General features: G+C 43.1%; 1 protein-coding gene across 4 annotated transcripts; it reads left to right on the top strand.

Moving 5' to 3' along the window:
- Positions 1–1,144: 1,144 nt before the first annotated feature.
- On the top strand, positions 1,145–20,086 carry LSM6 (LSM6 homolog, U6 small nuclear RNA and mRNA degradation associated). 4 transcript variants are annotated; one of them, XM_074993238.1, is made up of 4 exons: positions 1,145–1,278; positions 6,433–6,544; positions 10,628–10,741; positions 16,290–20,086. In XM_074993238.1, exons 2-4 carry the CDS (start codon positions 6,451–6,453, stop codon positions 16,322–16,324), a joined length of 243 nt encoding a protein of 80 aa, XP_074849339.1. In that variant the 5' UTR covers positions 1,145–1,278; positions 6,433–6,450; the 3' UTR covers positions 16,325–20,086. The 4 variants fall into 4 exon arrangements, with proteins under 4 accessions (XP_074849339.1, XP_074849336.1, XP_074849337.1 ...); XM_074993235.1 differs by lacking the exon at positions 1,145–1,278 and adding an exon at positions 1,850–1,987; XM_074993236.1 differs by lacking the exon at positions 1,145–1,278 and adding an exon at positions 2,261–2,414.
- Positions 20,087–21,392: the final 1,306 nt, after the last annotated feature.

Here is a 21,392-nt window from a genome sequence, read left to right as displayed (position 1 = left end):
AGAAAAGAGGAGACTTCAGGGGGGATATGATAGAGGTATAGAAAATCATGAGCAGTGTGGAGAGGGTGAATAAAGTAAAGTTTTTACTTGATCCTATAATATAAGTAGCAGAGGACACCAAATGAAATTAATGGGTAGCAGGTTTAAAACTAATAAAATAAAGTTCTTTTTCACACAGCATACAGTTAACCTGTGGAACTCCTTGCCAGAGGAGGCTAGGACGATAAGAGAGTTCAAAGAAGAGCTAGATAAATTCATGGAGGTTAGGTCCATAAAAGGCTAGTAGCCAGGAGGTAGGAATGCTGTCCCTCGCCTGTTTGTCTGAGGCTGGAGATGGTTGGCTGGAGACAAGTCACTTGATCTTTGTCTTCGGTCCACCCCCTCTGGGGCACCTGGCACTGCCCACTGTGGGCAGATGGGTTGATGGGCTAGACGGACCTTTGATCTGACCCAATAAATGGCCGTTCTTATTTTATATGCTAATAAAATTCATATTTAGCACCAACAAATGCATCACGTAACTAGAACATGAGAGAAGTGTTCAGTATCAGCCACAAGAAAGTGCTTGCAACAAGTTAAGATTGTGGCTGGAAAGCATTTCAAACCATGCAATTTGACCCTTCTTCACACCTTCCACCACCTAAGATCAGATCAGTTAATAGCTTTGTCATGGAGAAACAAAAAAAGTCAGTGTATCTGAAAGGTTGGACCATTAGCCCTCTAAATGATATTATCCTTGCAAAACTCAAGCCCAAGAAGAACTTTCAGGTAACTCTAAAATTAACATTGCAACAAGTGACACAACTGCAATATGACACTCTTCAGCGCTAACAGCACTCGTGTTAGCCCGCATTTGGCCCTGTCACCGGCAGACAAGGGCAGTACAGAGGAAGACATACCGACTCATGCGCCCCTCATTTCGGAGGGGGGCAAGTATGGCTGAGCAGAGCTGATGGAGATGTGCCCTGAAAACGCGCTGCACCAGAAGAGGGGAGGCCCTGGGACACGGCCTCCCACTTTTCCCAAACGTGCAGGCCTGGCCCGGCCACCTTCCTCCACGCCCCCAGCCGCCCGTCCTCTTCCCCTCTCTGAGGCCCAGCAGGAGAGCCAGGACGCTGTGGGGCGCGCCGCGGAGCCTCGGCCCGCCTGGGATGAGGGGTGTGGATACAGACAAAGCTAGTCCTGACCTGGGCCCCTGCCCCGCGCCCAGGGCAAATGGAAGATCCGCGACTCTCACCGTGGCCCGCCTGAGGCTCCAAGGCTCGGCCCCAGGCCTGGGTAAGAGCCACGGCCCTTCCATTTGCCCTGAACAAGGAGTAGAGGCCTGGGGTGTGGGGGGGCACCGCCTGTGTCCCCCTCCCCACAGGTGGAGCGTCTGCTGCTCCCCGCCCAGTCCAGCCAGGGGCGTGGGGGAGGGGAAGAGTATGGGGAGGGCGGGGCCACACAGGGGGCCTGGGGCCCTGTCACCGCTACCGAGCCCCGCTGGGAGGCGCCCGGACTAGCGGCTAGAGACAGACTCCCAGTCCCGGCTGCGCCCACGGCCGCGGGGCTGGTGGCGGAGGGCGGGAAAGCGGCCAGAGGCCGGACGTGGGATGGGCCCTGTCCGTACCCCACCATTCCAGGGTCTGGCCGCTGCACACGCGCCTGCGAGGCTGGTACCCAGTGTGAGCGCACCTGGCATCCCGCCGGCCCGGCCAGCCTCCAGCATAGCCGCGGGCAGCTCTGAGCTAGCTCCAGGCTCCCCAGGCTGGCCCTGGCCGCGCGGCGGTAGGGAGCGGAGCTGGCAGGGTGGCAAGTGCCGCAGGGACTTGGCGGTGACGGTTAGTGAGCAAAGCACCCGCCAGCCTCCCGAGGCCAACGTCCCCCTCGCCTCGCCAAACGTTGCGCGTTTTGGCTCCGCCTGCTCACCGTAGCGGAGCCGGAAGTCTGGAGGCGGCGTTGATTGGTCCCTAGCGCGGGGTTCGGCCGAGTGGCGGACCGGGCGAGGGTGAGCAAGTAGGGTGGGAGCGGGGGGCCGGCGCGTGCACCCGGGGAGGCCTGGGCACGGCTCAGCCCTTCACTGCCTGCGTGCGTGCGCCGGGCCCGCTCTCTGCTGCAGTTTGGCGCGGGCGGCCTGAGTAGCTGCTGGGCTCGGAGTAAAATCCCAGCGAGGCGGGCGCGGAGGCTGCGGGTCCTGGGTCTAAGTAGGGCCCCGGAGGCGGAGGTGGCGCTGATTGGGCAGCGCTTCTACATGTGCGTGCCCCGAGCGAGGGGTCAGGCCAGGCCAGGCCAGGTTGGGCGCGAGGAGTCCGGGCGCGAAGTGTATCTCGTCCTCGCTTTTGGCTTCTTACAGGCTCGTCAGCGCGCCCCGCTGCGGAGCACAGAAAGGCTGTAACAAAGCTGGGTGGCGGAAACACCCGAGCACGGGGGTCCGGGTAGGAGAGTCCGCACAAGTCCCTTATCTTCCCGTCCCCCGCTCAGGCTGTCCTGAACGTGTGGTTCCGTCCCCTCTTTCTTAGCTGTGGCGGAGTCAGTGTTTGGCTGGTGCTTTTACATATCTCTCGGGTCGTTAACGTTTGCTAGGGTTTTTTTTTTTTTTTTACGAGCTGCACCTAAACTCAGTGTGAATGTTGCTGGGTGTGACAATGTATAAAGTCCCATTAAAATCTGCAATACCATTTGTGATCTGGAATGGAGGAAAGGATGTAGAGAGAGGATGTTGCCTTCCTTACACTTGCTATGCAGAGGTGTCTCCTGACCTGTGGCGTGGAACCGAGCTTCCTGCCCCAGGCATTATGGCCTCTATATAGCCTTGCAGTACCCCTCCGGTTTGGTGCATCTACTCCTCCATTTCCCATCTATGGAAGGGTAGGCTGGGCCAAACCTGAATGCAATTCCGTGCAAGGAATTTGAACACCTGGAGCTGAGAACTGGGCTCAGGATCACAGACTTTATGCAAATTAGTTATTACCCTAATTCATTTGGGGAAGAACTCTTATAGTTTGTGATGGTGCATACGCCTGTGTGGTAAACTCATGCCTAGTTTATTTTCACCCCTGAATTTCTTTTGGAATTGTGGATTTCTAATTCTCTGTCTCCCTTTGGGCATAAAATAACCCCCTTTCCCCACTAGCAGGGTGTTAATCAATAGTTCATGGAAAGTTACAAAAAGGAGTTGAACAGCTGTTGGCACAGTCATTTTACAGAGATTAAACTGATACTGTCCAGCTTTTACATATAGCATCCGTCTTCCATATTTACTGTCTGTTCATCCTCACTCATCAGTCTTTCCTCTGAAGATACTGTTGCTTATTTCCACACTGCAGAGCAATGTGGTCTATAATTACAGAGGTAATGAATTTCATTTCTCAGTACCCTGTGGCAGATGCTACAATTGGCAAACTGCATTGCTGGTGTTCTGATTAGACTTGGCTGGGGGCATGGTTCTGTTTCTACTTGTTCACAGCTACTTGTGCTAGGCTCCAGCCTAAGTAGCAAAGAGCCTGTAAAAGTGGCTGGAAAGGAGAAGGCACCTTAGCTGTTTCTAGAGGCCTTGCTTTAGTTGAAGAGGAGAAACAGAAGCTACCCTCAAGACTGAAACATCCAACCGTCATCTCTTTCTGCAGCAAGTTAGGGAACCATGTGCTGGGGAGAAGAGGGACAAAATAAACTGAGCACACAAGTAGAGACGATAGCGGAACATGTAGAACAGGGACAGGAACATAGAAGACTTATTTCCATTTGTGAAAAGGACAAAACATGTACTACCTTAACTTAGGATATGTCTACACTAGAAATGCTGCTGTGGTACATGTGCAGTGCTGCAGCATCTCTCCTGAAAAATTCTAAATACATATTACAGTGAGGGAAAGTGTTCTTTAGTCATGGTAATCCGTCCGCCTTTCTGAGATGTGGTAGCTAGGTTGATGGAAGACCAAGGCAGGGCTTTGTTCAGTTTGATTAAACCACACAACTGAGTGATGTAGTTAAGTCGACCTAAGTTTCAAGCATAGCTCAGTCCTGTTGTACCTTAAATACAATCTTAACGTTTTTCTCTGTATTTTTGGTTACAGTTGACACGAGATGATGGTATATAATCACACCAAAAAGGGAACTTGTCCATGAAACACTATAAGGTGCAGTCCACATTGTACAGAAATTTGAACCCAGTCCCCAAGCTAGTAGATAAGCATTACATTAAACTTCAAAGAATTAAAATTAAGGTGCTCAACCTTCATCTTCAATCCATAAAGTTATTTTATACTGTTGGCTTCAATCTAAGTTCTATGGTATTTTGATAGTCCAGTGCTTCTGCCCTGGAAGCTGAGAAATGGTTTTACATGTCTTATTTTAACATGTTTAGAATTTAGAAGATGAAAAGTAGAAAAGGTATGTTATAATTCACAGATATAAGAAGAGGCTTCATACTGTTTATTCTGACTACTTGAAGAAATATAATGACCCAGGCCAATTCATGTGATTATCACATTAAAAATGTGGTAAAAGTTTTTCCGAGTATATATGTGGTTAATGTGGCTCATTGAAAATAGCATAGGAAGATGATGTTACATTGTAATAGGAGGACCTGTAATATACTTTTAGAAATCATGCTGAACTAGAACGAACAGCTGTCTTTTCTAATTACTTCTCTAAAAGTGATCGAAATGCTTACGATAATAAAAATTTGGTAAGTTTAATAAATAAACTTAGTGTGTTTCATATGAAGATATATTGATAGCCAAGACCAAATTTATGCTACTAGGTAGTGTGCTCAGATGCTATTGAGGAGAGCCTCAAAAATACCAATAAATAAATGAGCATTGGAGTACAATCCCCAGTTAAATGTATAATAGAGAAAGTTGGGGGAAGCTGTGTGCCAGGCCTCCCCCTGTATTTCAATGTCCAGAGGACAGGGAGCAGGAATCTGCTTAAAGCAGCAGTTGGTGTTCTGTGACTGAGGTGGTCTGTGAGCCAGATCATGCCCACTCCTGTGCTAGACATTAGTTTTAGAAACTACTTTTGCTCCTCCCAGTGCTGTAAAGATCAGTAAAGAATATAGACATGTGCAGATACTACTTTGGTCGTTCATATAAAACATATCTTCTGCTTTTTGTTTTGTTAAAATATGTTTGGAGTTTTGTTTTAGTACTTTTATTTGCTGTTATTAACTTTGTTTCTGGAAGTGAACCTGTGTAGATGATGAGTTGATAAAACAGTCCTTAGCAGGGCAAATCAGAGGGGGAGCACAGGAGGGCCAGTTGGCCTCAGCCTCAAGTTCAAAGTGGGCTCAAATTTAGACACATACTAATGTTTGGCATTTGATAAATTTTACAACTTGTTTTTATGCACATCCCTATCAGATCAGAATGCGACACTCTTATCTTAGAGCTGCACATTTAAGCAAACAAAAGGCAGGTTTTTTGTGTTATGGCTAAGGGCCTCAAAAAGTGGCTGTGTATCTCTGAGAAGGCTGGTTCTTAGTACAGGTTGCACCTCTCTCATCCGGTAACATCTATGATCCAGCATGATTTTAGTCAGTCAGTTGTTCACTTATTGTGGATGTGGCCAAGTTTCCCATAATCCCTTAAAGATTTACAGCCAGCAGTCCTGGTTGTCTGTGTTCTGTGCTGTTATATAGGTCTAATTTACCCCAAATAGCTTTAAGAGCCCAGGAAGCAGTGGAAGTGTTGATGATGCTGCCAGACAATATTGGCCTCCTGTGGTCCATCAAATTCTTTCATCTGGCACAAATCTGGTCCCAAGGGTGCCAGACAAAAGAGGTCCACCCTGTATGATTTTAACTGAATCTAAAGAATGTACAGTCCATACTCATGTACAGATTATTTCTGTATGTTGTGTGCATGATGCAAAACAGTTCAATCCTGAGCCTTCCCATTCCAATGTAACTTCATTGAGTTTGAGAGAATGATTTCAGCCAAATTACTCTTGATTTTCATTAGTGTAATTAAATAAGAAACATACCCCAGAAATTTTTAACGCAGTCTCTTGGCACTTTCCATTTTAACATAGCAGTCTGGATACAAAACGTGTACCATAGTTTTTTGGTTTTTTTTTTAAAGATATGACACACTCTACTCAAATTATGGAATCAAGAGTAGTTAAAGCTTTTTTAACAAAAGGTATTACAGAAAATAAAAGCCTTTGCTGGCTACCTTGGAAGTTTGCAGGAGGCACAGCATGAGGGACAGATGTGAAACAAAGATGTGAGAATTCCTATTAAGTATTTCAGAAGCTGGAAAAAAGTTAAATGGAATGTTTCATGTGGAACTGCAGTTTTAAGTATGTCCTCTTTTTCTGCAGAATTCACTTTTATTCAGTCTGATATTTTTTCCCTGCTGAACACTTTGAGAGCTACAGGACAGGCTGTTTGAGTTCAATATATGTTTTAAGGTCTGTATTGGAGTTATTTATCTTAACGTTTCTTTTTTCCAGTCTACCTGAACCATCACAATGAGCCTACGGAAGCAGACACCTAGTGACTTCTTAAAACAAATTATAGGAAGGCCTGTTGTTGTAAAGTTAAATTCTGGAGTTGATTATCGAGGTAAGTCCTCCCTACTCTCGCCCATAATGAATAATGTTTACATTTTCACTGCGTGTGGGAGGAAGGGACAAGTACCATGCTTTGCTTTAAAACAATAATAGTCCCATTACTAGTAAAAGCAAGAGAACTTTGTAGACATGTTAATTTCTTAGTACCTGTAGTGGCCTTCTGAAGCTGTGTTCATATGGTGGCTTGCCTATGCCAGGAATTATTGCTGTAGCAATAATAGCTTGAGTTGGATTCTTACAGTTGTAACTCCTGTATCCTGTGATGCCAAAGTGGCATGCTCATTTTAGTGATGTACGTATTCCTCAGAGAAGATTTTGGTTGGGAACCTTGAACTGGTGATCCCAGTTAATAGTGGAAGGTTTAGACCACCCAATTTTTTATTTGAAAAAGGCTGGCATAATGTTTAGTAAAAATAAACTAGTCTGAAGAAATAGATGGAAAAAGACTTGATTCCTGATTAAAAAAATTTGTCTAGGTCAATGGTCTTGACAGGAGAAGTGTAGGCTCCCAACAAGGGGATTTTGAATCCTCAGTTTGAGCATGTGAGTGATGCTGATGTAGGATTGAGGCTTGAAGGTGGGATTTTTGAAAAGCACCTGAGTTTCAATGACTCTAAGTGGGATTCTTGCTTCTACATCACTTAAATGCATTTGAAAATCCAAGTTAGTCATAAATCTATCTTCTCATAGCGTTATCAAGGAGAGTCTTTTCTTACATGTATATTGTCCCAGCATGATTTCTAGCAGCCTAGGTCTGTGAGCGTTCTGTTCTATTAGCAGTGTTATCCAAGGCTTATTTAAATCTCACTGCTTGCTTTCAGTGAAGTGGAGGAGACTGGCCGGGACACACAAAACCTATCTAACATTAAATTGTGCATTTCAACCACCCCTCTCTATTCCACTTCCCCCCTCGCCCCCTGCCCCCAGAGTATTTTAGTGAGTGCTTCAAATATCTAAATGTTGTGGACCAGACACTGACCACATCAGTTTTTACATAGATATAACTCAGCTGACGTCACTATACCCCATTTGAGAGAATAACAGATGTGCTGGGGTGAAGAAAATGTACTTAGGCATTTATTATAATACATGAAACTGTAAGGTAATGTGCATTGGTGAAACTCAACATTTTTTAAAAACATCTTGTTCAAAAAGGATTGCAGACTTTTGTTACAAATTTGTCAGCAAATTGATCTACTTCTGTTGCTAGGTAGTGTTGCTAATTGTACGTTTTTGATAAATGTCACCTAATGCGGATATGACTGTGTAATTGTAAAATGTCTCAATTCTATGCCAAATAAATGTCACATTTAAGAGGATGCCATGAAAAAACACAAACCATATTGCAGTGTGTGATTTGCATGCCTGGGTGTGTATAAACATTTAAAATGTAAGTAGGAGGTTGGGTAATGATAACATTTAAAGCCAGTAGTGTTTGTAAAGGGGAAGAAGAGAGAATGAAATAAGCATGAATGTACAATAGGAACAAAAAGATTTTGAAAATGCTGCCATTTAGAGCAGCCTTATAATTTTGAAAGGTTTATAGTCAATATGTCTCACTTGTCTGATATATTTTTGCTTGCTATTGTTAAAGTGGTTCCTGAAATTATTATAACAGAGATTGGTGGGGAGAAAATCTTTCATTTTGTTTATTTTGGACAAATAACAGTGCTTTGTGTATAGTCAGTCAGTTTTTCCTAGCTGTGTGGAAAGAGAAGAAAGGAAAATATTTGTAGAAAAATATGATCCTAAGATCATAAATATTGACAAGGGATTTCAATTTCTCAGTTATTTTATGAAAGATATTACAGTAACACTGCCGAGATCTGAGGATGTGTGCTAGAGGAGGGTCCCACTGAACTGTTTTTCCTAACAGCTCATGCTTCAGGATTTTAGCCAGCTACCTGCATGGGTCAGGAAAGGATTCAGACTTCCATGCACAACGAATCTTATGTTTGTTGTTGTTTTTGTTTTTAAATCTCCCTTCTCCCATGCATTAGGGATGGGTGTGGCTAGAAAAGCAACTTTGAACAGGGCAGCCAGGGCTTTGAGATGGCACCGAGCATGCTTACTCTCTGGTCCTTGGCTGGCTGGTTTTTGCTTACCTGCTTACGGTCTAACTCAGGGATCTTCAGAGCAAGGTCTGCAAGCCAGTGGTGGCTGTCTTGGCTTCAAAATGCAGTTCACTGTCAATCGTGCTGTTTGGCAATCTCTAATGGTGCAGAGGGGCTGCCATTAAGGCTGGCTCCCTGCCTGCTCTGGCCCTCTGCCAGTCCCAGAAGTGGCCAGCATGTCACCATGGTGCCCAGGAAGAGAGAGAAGGGGACCAGAAGCCTTCATGCATTGATTCTGCCTGCTAGCAGTATCTGTTGTATCTCCCCTTGAAGATACAGGGTAAATGGGGTTGTGAATCCATTTCTGACTCCTGCAGGTAGCCGGCTGAAATCCTGAAGCATGAGCTCCTAGGAACATTGAACAAACGGAAAATGAGCTCCAGGACTCTTCGGCCGTGACTCCTACCATCACAACCAAGCCCATCATACTATTGGATTCATAGAGTTGGATGCAGTGTCTGCAGAGAGAGGCATCATGTAGAGCCACTTGACTTCCCAGGGGCTGCAGGGCTCTGATAGCCCCTTCAGGGAACAGTGTGGGGCTAGGGCTGCCCAAAGAAATTGCTCTCCCCTTTTCACCCTATATCCCCTCCTGGAGACAGCACTCCAAACCCTCTCCTCCATCTCAGGCCCCTGCCCCAGCCCTGAGCCCTGTCCCAGAGCCAGCCCTTCATATCCCTTCCTGCACCCCAAGCCCCCTCCCATACCAAATAACCCCTCTCAGAATCAACATCCCATACCCTCTGTGCCACTTTGACCTCCCTCCCAGAGCCAGCACCCAGTACCCCCTCCTTGCACCCCAACAGTTTTCTCCAGCATGGAATCCCCTCCTACACCCAGAGTCCCTCTCAAAACTTGCACTAATCGCCCCCTCCTGAACACCAACGTTCTGCCTCAGGGTCATCTCAGAGCTCCCTCTGACACAGCAAACTGCTCTGTCCAAGCCCAGAGCCTGCACCCGCTCCCATACTCTAATCCCCTGCCCAAAGAAAGTGAGGGGGAGAGCCACCAGGGTGGGGCTTTGGGCCTGTGGGTTTCCTTTGGCCAAAGGGGCCCCATTTCCAAATAGTGACAAACACTGGTGTAACTGATCACTGTTTTGGGGGCCATGAAGGAATTTTGTGCTAGGTCAGAGTGGCAGAGACTTTTGAGATTGTCTGTCTTCCCCCATGCTGCGGTCGTGGATCATTTGCCATGGTTATGGATGTCTCTCACTTAGTTATTTCCCTGTTATTGTGTGGGACCTTGGACTCTGGCGCACCTCAGTCCCTTCTGTTCTCTGCCTGGGGCATCTAATAGTCTAATCTTCTATAGTCTATAATACTTTCATCTAATTTCAGTTGTTTAGCTTCATGCCAAATGTTCGTGGCCTGTGATGTACAGGAGGTCAGGTTGGAGAATTTGGTTGGCCCTTCTGGCCTTAAACACCATGATTCTGCTATGTTTCTGACATGTCATTTAGATAAAAAACTCAGCTTTTTATATAGACTTCCTATTCATTTTTCCAGTTAAATTCAGTGCACCTAGTTCCTTTCTAATACATGGGGCTCTTCTGTACAATTTTAAGGGACACTCATCTCTTGCTACTACATAAATGAAGTGCACCATTTTCAGCTTTCAAAGCAGATGCCATTGATCTTGTGACAAAGTTCTGTTTTATCACAAGCAATAAAAGAGGCTTCATATTTCATTTAGGGAACAGTTGATGAAGATTTAATCACTACCTGATAGATGATGAGGATATGGTGACAGTTTTTCATTGTCCCATTGTTGACCTGCCTTCTAATTGGCTTAGACTGTATGCTTCAGTTAATCAGAACAGTTTATAAAGAGAGTTGTGATTTTTAATATGCTGTATCTGAAGAATAAAAGACTGTCGGTTATATTTACCTTTCTTTTTGAAATCTAATCTGTTTTGCAAATTGAAAAAAATAAATAAATAAACTTTTCAATATCTTTAGGTGTCCTGGCGTGCCTGGATGGGTATATGAACATAGCTCTGGAGCAGACAGAAGAATATGTAAATGGTCAATTAAAGAACAAATATGGGGATGCGTTTATCCGAGGAAATAATGGTAAATCTCCTTCTTGCAATACTCTTGATTAGGAGGTTGGTTTTGGCATAGAATTTTGAATTTGAGGCATGTATGGAAACAAAATTACATGATTTCTAGTCTGCAGCCAATCCTTTTGAAATTTTTTGGTTTGCTAGAGGTTTACATAATATTTCTTTTACCTACCCTCTGTGTTCCCATTTCGGCCTACTGGTTCTATGCTTTTTCTTACTGATCCCAGTGACGACTTTTCCGTCCCTGTTTTTTTTTGTTTTTTTTTTAAACCAAGCACGCTTGGTTTTCTATCGCCTCCTTAAAACCTATTAATCATATGACACTTTCTTATCTTAGCCAGGAATCACCTGAACTGTGTGGTCTATCAAGGTATTCCTTGCTTCACAGAGCTTACCACCACTTGCTATGTAAAGCACTGTGTAAATATATAGGATTCTATGGATGCCGATAGCGCTGTAATTCTGCACTCGTCGTTTGGTTGTCCAAAATGGAATGTTGACTAAACTTAACTGACACAGTTTATTAATATTTAAAACTATGCTGATGGGGAAGACTTTACTGTCATTAAATAAGATTGCAGTAATTAAGTGACCCATGACACATTATAATGAGACTTTCCCAGACTCAGCTCCCAAGGAAACAACTGGCGTATAAGCAACTAGACAGATAAGTTTTGATGTGGTTCAAAAAGAGTTAAGATCCTCTCCCCACTACAAAATGGCCTCTTTTTAAAATCTGTATTGGGGAGTAATTGTACTGTAACCTAACTGCTTGAGATGGAGGGACTTGTAACACAGCGTACTTTTCACCCTGGTAGTAGGAAGTTCCAGAAAGAGAGGTTGGGAAGTGGTTGTGGGCCAAGATTCAAGAAAGAGCAGAGAGGCAGAAGTCAAACGTACAGCAGAATCAGGGTAGAGAAGTGAAGGCATGGGAATGACTGAAGTCACCCAGGAGCAAAATGTGATGAGAAAAATAAACAGCAGTAACTGAACTCTGTGGACTTCCACAGGCAGAGACAGAAAGAGGAAACACAGAAGAGCACAGAGCCCATGTGAAAGAGAGAAATTAAATAGCCTTTGTCTCAATAGAAGCAAATGAAGTCAAGGAGTTTTGCCCCCATCCTGCTCCCCTGCCCCATGTTTTTAAAGATGTGGCCATAGGAGTAAGTTTTTTTTTTATCAAGGCTGTTCCCCACTCTGATGCTCCCAGTGCGGAAAGTTGGGGCTTGCAGAAACTTTGAAAATACCTTGTCTCTATAGCAGCAGTTCCCAACCTTTTCCAGATGGGGACCTATTTTGACAATTCAGGAAGACTTGGTGACCCAAGACAATTCAAAAATAGGGGTGGGGTGGGGAAAGCAGTGCCATAACTAGCTAAATTTGCGCCAGAGGCAAGAATGTAAAATTGCACCCCCTCATTTTTATATATTCATAGAAAAAGGGAAAAATACATGAATAATAATAAAATAATAGCACTATGTTTATTATAGTTTATTATTTTATTATTATAGTTGATCTGAGTTGTGGTGGGGGAAAGACGCTCACCCCTAAACTGCTCCCCCCTGCTTCCTAGCTTAAACCCCACATGCAGGAGCTGGGGGAAATCACACTCAAGGGATGCAGGGGGGATCACACTCAAGGACTGGGGGTTGAGAGACTGGGGGGGCCACAATCAAGGGCTGGGGGAGTTGGGGGGCTGGGTGGAGTCACGCTCAAGGGCTGGAAAGGTTGGGGAACTGGGGGGAGTCACACTTGGGCTGGGGGTTGGGGGACTCTGGAGAGTCACACTCTAGGGCTGGGGAGAGGTACAAACAAAAAAATGAAAACTAACAAATCAGCTACGTAGAAAAGAATGGGGGACGAGAATTACTTACTGCAAGAGTCTATTAAGTGGCTTGCCTGGGATGGCTACTAATATCAGAGGTGGAGAAGCTGTCTTTGTAACGCGTAACTACTTCTCTATTGATAGAGCTGCTGGATGCGGCAGCTTTACGGAGCTGCAGATGGCTTCTTTAAGAGCAACATGCAGCTATGAGCTCCTGGCGATCCTTAAAAAATCTGATTGCGACCCATAGGTTTGGAATCCCTGCTCTAGAGGATTCTGCTTAAAAGATTCCTTGGTAGGTAGCTGACACCACCTAAATGAGAAAACCCCCCTTTAGAACCTAGGAAGACACACTTGGGATGTCTCCCTGTGAGGCAACTGCAAGCTCTTTACCATCCCTTAGGAGAGATCTTGAAAACAAGGTGAAAGAAATTAAGCTGCAATCTGATAACTGACCTTGCAGTTTTAGGCATCCATATAAACAGACCTTTCTCTAGGACACAGGACATTACCTTAAAAAAATGATTAATTAACAGAACAAAATATATGCATGACAAAACATACTTGGCTGCTAGGTGTTATAGCGCAACTAAAAAAGTAGGTTAAAGCGCAGAGAATTACTTCCCTGGGATTCAGTTTAGAAGTTAACAGTGTATAGGGAGTGCACGTCAGCCAGTTTGAGAAATGCCGCGCCAAACCCAAAATAAGAAAGTAACCTAATCCCATCTGACTAAACATTTCCTTACTGCTTACATATCTGTATGCCCAGATTTCTTTGAGGCCTGGATATTTACTGAATCCTCCAAGCCTGCTTAGTTAAACCATCTCTTTCTCTCTCTGCTCCAGCCATACAAAAGACAGACACTCTCTCAGCAGGTAACTGCTTCAGTTAACCCCCCGCTTCACATTGGCTCACCTGACTGCTTGCCAACAGAATCCACTCTCTCTGGGTTTAACCCTTTACAGGCATTCATTCATGACAGTTTTAAAGGCTGGATGATGGCGAGAAGTCTTAACCAATTTCTCCTGATGAGGTGGACTGCGATAGGCTCTAGAAAATAGGTTGAGAAGTGAGACATCTCAGTTTGGGAACATAGTTAATTCTGAAATATTTCACACTCTGTGCACCCAAGATGCAACAATCATGGCTTTCTCCTCCTTTCCCTCTAACCAAAGACCCCTGGTTAGAAACTTGTGGGAAGTTCTTCATCACAAGACATCCTGGTTCTGACCTGGTATGTGGAACATACAGGCTACTTCATAGTTAGTAGTTAGTTTTGCCATAAGTTTTAAAAGAAAAGGAGTACGGATCCTGAATTTATTGTTGTCAGATAAAGACTTACTTCTGACACTGTTAATAGAACCCTCCTGCAAGTCCAGCTGGTCTCTCTCAGCACCATAGAAGGCAGGTCTAATTAAATTGGTTCACAGTTATAGAATCCCTCTGTACACCCTCTATCTATTATGGTGTACAATTTGACAAAGTAATACATTAAATTACGTGTTCAGTAAGAAAGATTGGAATAAGAAAGATTGGGCACCCAGTGGACATAATATACCTAGATTTCCAGAAAGCCTTTGACACGGTCCCACACCAAAGGCTTTTATGTAAATTAGGTGGTCATGGGATAGGAGGAAAGATCCTTTCATGGATCGGGAATTGGTTAAAAGACAGAAAACAAAGGGTGGGAATAAATGGTAAATTTTCACAATGGAGGAGGGTAACTAGTGGTGTTCCCCAGGGGTCAGTCCTGGGACCGATCCTGTTCAACTTGTTCATCAATGATCTAGAAAATGAGGTAAGCAGTGAGGTGGCAAAGTTTGCAGATGACACCAAGTTGTTCAGGACAGTCAAAACCAAAACAGACTGTGAAGAACTACAAAAAGATCTCAGCAAACTGAGTGATTGGGCAGCAAAATGGCAAATGAAATTTAATGTGGGTAAGTGTAAGGTAATGCATGTTGGAAAAAATAACCCAAATTACACGTACTACATGATGGGGTCAAATTTAGCTACGACAGATCAGGAAAGGGATCTTGGAGTTATAGTGGATAGTTCTCTGAAGACATCCACGCAGTGTGCAGTGGCAGTTAGTAAGGCAAATAGGATGTTAGGAATTATTAAAAAAGGGATCAATAATAAGACAAAAGATATCATACTTCCCCTATATAAAACTATGGTACGCCCACATCTTGAGTACTGCGTGCAGATGTGGTCTCCTCACCTCAAAAAAGATATATTGGCATTAGAAAAGGTTCAGAAAAGGGCGACTAAGATGATTAGGGGCTTGGAACGGGTCCCATCTGGGGAGAGGCTAGAGAGACTGGGACTTTTCAGTTTGGAAAGGAGGCGATTGAGGGGCGATATGATAGAGGTATATAAAATCATGAATGGTGTGGAGAAAGTGAATATAGAAAAATTATTTACCTTTTCCCATAATACAAGAACTAGGGGACACCAAATGAAATTGATGGGTAGTAGGTTCAAAACTAATAAAAGGAAATTTTTCTTCACACAGCGCACAGTCAACCTGTGGAACTCCTTGCCCGAGGAGGCTGTGAAGGCCAGGACTCTATTAGGGTTTAAAAAAGAGCTTGATAAATTTTTGCAGGTTAGGTCCATAAATGGCTATTAGCCAGGGATAAAGTATGGTGCCCTAGCCTTCAGAACAAGGGCAGGAGATGGATGGCAGGAGATAAATCACTTGATCATTGTCTTCTGTTCTCCTTCTCTGGGGCACCTGGCATTGGCCACCGTCGGCAGATGGGATGCTGGGCTGGATGGACCTTTGGTCTGACCCAGTATGGCCATTCGTATGTTCTTATGTTCTAATAGAAACTATATACACTAATCCCTTGTTTAACGAGTACTTTACTAACGAGTACTCGCTAAAATGAGGAACATATGTACCTACCTTTATTCACTAAATGAGTGAACTTCCCCCATTTATATGAGCGGGGTCCCTGGCTGGAGGGGTGGGGAAACCAGCATTATAACCCCCCAGCTTTCTCCACTCTTAGACCCCTCCCCTGCATCCCTCAACAGCGCCAGCATTAGACACTTCTCCTCCTCCTTCCACAGCCTCTTCACCAGGGCTGCTAGACTGGGTGGCTACCCCAGCCCTCCTCCCAGCAATTAACTCAAGTGTTAAGGTTTCGTCACCTAGGCATAAGGTAATTCCTCTCTAGTGCTCAGAGATAGCTGCCCGTCTCCAGCAGCTGTCATTATTGATATATATCTGTCTGAGGCAGCAGTGTTAAGAAACTGCAAGTGGCTTCTTTTATAGCTACATGCAGGTGGGAGCTTTAACAAATCTAATGGAACCCATGTTTGGGTCCCAACCCATAGGTTGGGATATTACTGGTGCCAAATTATTCAAATACATCAGAAAAGTACCTAAACTCAACTGGTTTATGTCAAGTTAGAAGCACGTGGGAGGAATTGGAGACTTTTACATGTATTTTAATGGGAATTTATTGTTGCTCTTATGAGTTTTCACCTATGAGCAGAAATGTGGGAACCCATTGTGCTTGTTTAGTGAGGGATATGAGAGAGAGAGAGAGAGAGAGAGAGAGAGTGTGTGTGTGTGTGTGTGTGAGAGATGTGGCTTAGTTAATATTGCTGTTGAACTTCAACTTTTACATTTCCTGGTTTCTTGATTTAATTGATAGGGTAACCATGACACCTTACCCTGGAATTCTTGAACGTTTCATTTTTTCCTTTTCACAGTTCTGTATATAAGCACACAGAAGAGGAGAATGTGAAGATGCCTTAAGACAGATATTTTGTACCGCCGCATTTTCTCCGAATTGAAGAGACCTGTTCGTTTTATAGTTAATAATTCTTGGTTGAAAAATACAGCTGTTAAATGTGTCATTTGCTGTAAAGCTGCATTTACCGCTGTGACTGTAGAGAGGTTTGGTTTTGTTTTATTTTTTTGTTTTGTTTTTTTCAGAATATAACTGTAAACTTTTCTGAACACCTCAGTTGTGAAAAAGTGCTTTGTTACACTATGCAGAATTAAATAAAACATGGAAAGGCATGTGATGTATGTATTCCTGCATAACAAAATTTGAAGCAATATTTGGTTTGGTTACTTCTGGAACTTTGAGGAGTGCGATTGGAAGATGAGAGTTTTTGGGATAACCCTACATTGGAACCTTGAAGCATTGACAAGATGATAATTGCATCTCCTCTTCCTCAGCTGTACAAATGCTTTGTAGAAAATAATGTAGCTCATTTAGGGAAAAAAAAATAGGGCCAAGTTTAAGTACTGAATTATATTAAGTCAAAGGGATAAAAATGTTTAGCAACTGACTGGCAAAATTGGTCAAAAAACCTTGCATTACCTATTCAACTAGTTAATTCAAGAGAGAGTGCTTAACATACAGGGAAGATAGGGAAAGAATTGAGTCAAATGGAAGAAAAGCCCAAGGGATTAACTCGGTGACAGCTATAGAAGTTAGTCACACCAGTTTACAGTTCTTTAGTTGGTATGCCAACAGAGCCAATAGGTCACTTCAAATCCTAGCAACTTTCTCTCCTCCAGATTGCTGTTACTTTTTCTTCTTTCCCTCAACCCCATTAGCACAATAATGATGTTTGTTAAAAGTTTAAAATTGGTTTTATTTTAAAATCCATCTAAAGCTTTTTTTCATATTGCTCATCAGATGATACGGTTAGTCTCAGTGCTGGGTAGGCACATAAACACATTTCTTTTTATTATTCCTAGCCCCTTCTTACATTATACACATATCCTTCTGTTTTGCAGTGGCCAGCAGTGTGAGCAAATAGATATCAAACTCTCATCAGGGAGTGTGTCAGCAGGATGAGGAGAGAGAAATGCTGCACAAGCAATGAACTAAAAACTGTTTGCTTGTATCCCACAGCAACTTTAAAGGGATTAGGTCAGATCTCAGTGAGTAAATAGTAAGGTTTTGGATGGGTACTTCAAGCTTATAAAATACTTTTCTCTGTTAAAATTTCTTGTTGATTACATTAAAATGTAGTTTGAAGGTATCCGTGAAACTAAATCAGAATGGAAAACTGTATTAATATCCAGCACTTTAATGCCTTCCTGTTGCTCAGTGCAAGGATACAACTTTGGATAATACGCCTCATGCTGAGGTTGTTTAACCAATTTGTTAATGAGTTTTTTTTTGAAACCCTGCTTTATTCTCTGAGCAGTTTATGCTGCCTGCAGGAACAAATACTTCTGAGTCATGGATGAATGCACACCAAACAATTGTGTGAATATTACATTGGCCCATTCTCCCCAAATACCAACAGGTTCTCATAATTACAGTTTTTGTATTTCTATAAGCTTAGAAATAGAACACCTTTGTAATCATGACAGCTATATAAGATGCTACTTCTGAAATGTCATCAGAACATAATTTGTAATCATGCATGTTGTTTAAATTTGAGAACCAGAGTATCTGCCAAAGTGCTAAGATTTTCTTACTTCAAGAACGAAAAAGAGTAAAATACTTACCATTGTTTTCAGCATGCTGGAAAAATACAGGTTCATCGCTTATGCCCCTTGTGACATAGAAGACATTTTGTGTTACTGATGTATAACAGTTGTGATGTTAGTTCCATGATTTTGATTTTTTTTGGTAAATTAAGTATTCTTTTGGGGGTGAGACTTCCAAAAGTGACTTTTAAAGGGTGTTAGGAGCCTACCTCCTTTAGCTACTTTTGGGAGGTATTATCTTTAAGACAGATTCTCTTTGTACCCCCTCTTACAACAAACACAATGAGAAGACTCTGTTAATGTACGTTATTTTGGTCTTTGTCAAAGCAGCTCTATATTTATGTGTAGCCCACTTTGGGTGCTTGATGCCTTACATCTTGGATTTAGCTCAGAAGATGAATGAAAAGGTGTTACTTCAACACTGTTTATACCACAGTAAACCAACTGCAAAGGAATTAGGCAGAGATAATTCTCTGTTACCTAAACATATGTTGTAAGCTTTACAAGATTTTTCAAATAAAACCTGTAAGAATGCAAAATTAAAATAGAAACTAAAATTCAAGGTTTCAGATGTAAGATACCAAATCACACCATTTCAGTGTGAGTTACTGTGGAGAATGTAGGACGTTGCTGTTTTTATGCAAAGCATGTGACTTGGTTTGTCCATTCACATTTGTTTTGCTGCTCATTGGGTGTGGAGTGGTTAGTTCCTTTTCAGGCACAGTGTATAAACAGGGAACTGACTGGCAGTGCATCTACACATCAGAGTCAGTGTGAGTATATGAAGAATTGTCAGTATGTGAATGGAGACCAGTGATTGGACCACTGACTTTTAACACCTATTGGCCAAGGGGCACTACTTGTGAAAAACTGCGTGAGTTGTACCAGAGACAAAGAACGGAAGTCTGAGCAGCCTTGTGTAAGATTCCTGCTTCTCAGGGCAGTGATTCAGCCCAGGGAGACTGCATGCCTGTAGTCTTCGCTTTACCATTCTAGTCAAATGTTTCTAAATACTGTGTTCCAGGAGACTAATCAATCATGGTTTGTTTTGAAGAGTCTGTTCTGCATTCCTGTAAACATCTGTTGGTTCTAGAACACCCAAGTGGGTTCCATTATGGTTACACTATGGGAACTATATTGGCATAGCTATGGCAGCATCACACCATAGGGTAGATGCAGCCTACAGTGCCAGAAGTGGATTTGCTGTTGCTGTAGGCCCATCACTTCACTGAGTGTAACTACATTGATGGAAGCATTATAAGTGATAGGTGGCAGCTGTCTCCTCCTACTAAGATATTAGCCCAGAGCTTTCTGAATTCTAAGGTCATAGGTGTGGAAGGAGAGAATATGGCACTTCATCTCCCATCCACACCCATGGCTAAAAGTCATTTCAAGAAAGAGTAGTGAGCTGGAATACGCTTGATATCTAAATCTGGCCATGAACTCTATTTTCCAAAAGTATGAGCAAATTATCATCTATAGCTTTTCAACCTATGCCATCAGTTCTTAGAGAAAAGGCAAGGAACAGATATACTACTTCTTAGTAACTCACATGGAAACCAGCATAGGATTTTTGAGGGCCTACAAAGTTGTATGTTTGGATTAGTTCTGCCCATCGTCCCTGTGCTATGGCATTAGATTGACGAAACAAAAATGTCTAGATCCCTTTTGGATGTTAGTTGCTGCCTTTAGCTGAGATTTGGCAAAACCCCCAGATTACAAGTGTCTCTGTATGGAATTAAAATTAAATAGGTAAGTGTAGGATTTGGGAGTAGCCAGCATTGGAATAATGCAAACAAAGAATGCATACTGTTTTTTAATTTGTATTCTTTTGCTTGTTTCAAGCTTTTGTCCATTGTCATTTTTGAAAGAAAGCAATTGCACAGCATATTGCTTGATATTTTGTTATTCTAGTGCCAAATTGTTCTCCAAGTGATACCTGTACAACCCTTTTGAAGTAATGGAAATATATAGGCTTAAGTGGGAGCAGAACAGCTCTCTTGGTCTTACGAGCTGTGGCTATTCACCAAATAAAGGTTTCTTGAAGTGTTCTGTTCTTTGTCTCCAGCTTTGTCTAGACATAGGTTCATCTTTAAAGCAGAGAGCCATGGTCTAAATGTGTTTTAATAACATGAATTTTTGCTTTGATCTTAAGTATTCACAGGCCTGCTACTCTAATTCCACATGTGGCATTGCCATTGCCTATATTATGCTGACATTATAGGACCCCAGTTGCATGAGAAATAGTTACACACATTTACCAATACATTTTAAAGTAAAATTTCTGAAATTTCTTGGTTTTTTTCCTCCTCCTGCAATCAGCACTGTCAATGACACCAAACATGAAAGCTGCTCCTTGCATCTTTTTAGCTGGCAGCATTGTCATCAGCTTTTGAAGGTGGACCACAATACCTTGATTTCTGGCCTTGGCAGGTAAACTGCTTTTCAGTTCATCTCAGGCTACGTCTACACTATGTAATGAAGTCAAATTTATTTAAGTCAACTTTGTAACACTGGGTTTTATACAGTCAAAGTTGTTTCTGCACCTGTCCCAAAAGTTGACAATGCAACCACCCCACTAAATTGCCAAAGTTTGACTTGCTGCAGTGCATTGTGGGACCCTATCCCACAGTTCCCTCAGCCCCATGGCATCCTGGGTTTTCTTGCTGGTGCATGATGGGAAAAAGTGCCCCACAAGTGGTTGTGGGGGTTTGATATCATCCCAGCATGCATTGCCCTCATTCCTCTCCCATTGAAAACAAATGACCTTTTTCTGAAATGTCTTTCCCCAATAACAAATTGTTTGATCTGTCTTCATTACTGCCCCTCCAATCCATTTCTAAGCATCCATTCCTGGCCCTGTTCTTCATTCTGTCCATTTTTAAAGAACGATTTTTTAAAAAAAATAAATTGACTGTACCATGGCAACAGGTTGCTCAACTACTTCTCCCCTGGCGAAAACACACCAAACAAGTGGGCTGCAGAAGCTGAAGCCTGGGATGCACAGGTGGACCAAACTGGTTCCAGGCACAAGGAAATGACTTCATATTATTCTCAAGCAAAGAAGGGACAGTAGCAACTCAGGGGAAAACACACCAAATGTGGGCTTCAGGCGGTAATGCACCCAAATGAGCTCTAGGAGCACCCAGCTGACTGTACCACATTAACAGGTCAGTCAAATACCTTTTTCCAGTGAAAACACACCAAACAGGTCACTGTTGGGGCTGAGGCTCCCCTGAGCCACACATTTTGGGAAGGGAGACTACTGGCATGTGTTCCCTCCAAGAGGCCAGCTCCTGAAACTATCTGTTGCCAGGACCAGCTCTCCCTGGTGCATACTGCCTCTGAGGGCAAGC

Source organism: Carettochelys insculpta, chromosome 4 (assembly GCF_033958435.1).
Source record: "Carettochelys insculpta isolate YL-2023 chromosome 4, ASM3395843v1, whole genome shotgun sequence".
In the NCBI taxonomy this organism is placed as follows: Eukaryota; Metazoa; Chordata; order Testudines; family Carettochelyidae; genus Carettochelys; species Carettochelys insculpta.
The sequence above is the reverse complement of the archived record's forward strand: the minus strand, read 5'-3'. Positions and strand labels throughout refer to the sequence as shown.

Excerpts from the sequence above, each read along its gene's own strand:
- LSM6 (XM_074993238.1), top strand. The coding sequence starts at position 6,451 with ATGAGCCTACGGAAGCAGACACCTAGTGACTTCTTAAAACAAATTATA. Across the intron at positions 6,545-10,627 it reads TTCTGGAGTTGATTATCGAG|GTGTCCTGGCGTGCCTGGAT; the intron begins GTAAGTCCTCCC and ends CAATATCTTTAG. Across the intron at positions 10,742-16,289 it reads GTTTATCCGAGGAAATAATG|TTCTGTATATAAGCACACAG; the intron begins GTAAATCTCCTT and ends TCCTTTTCACAG.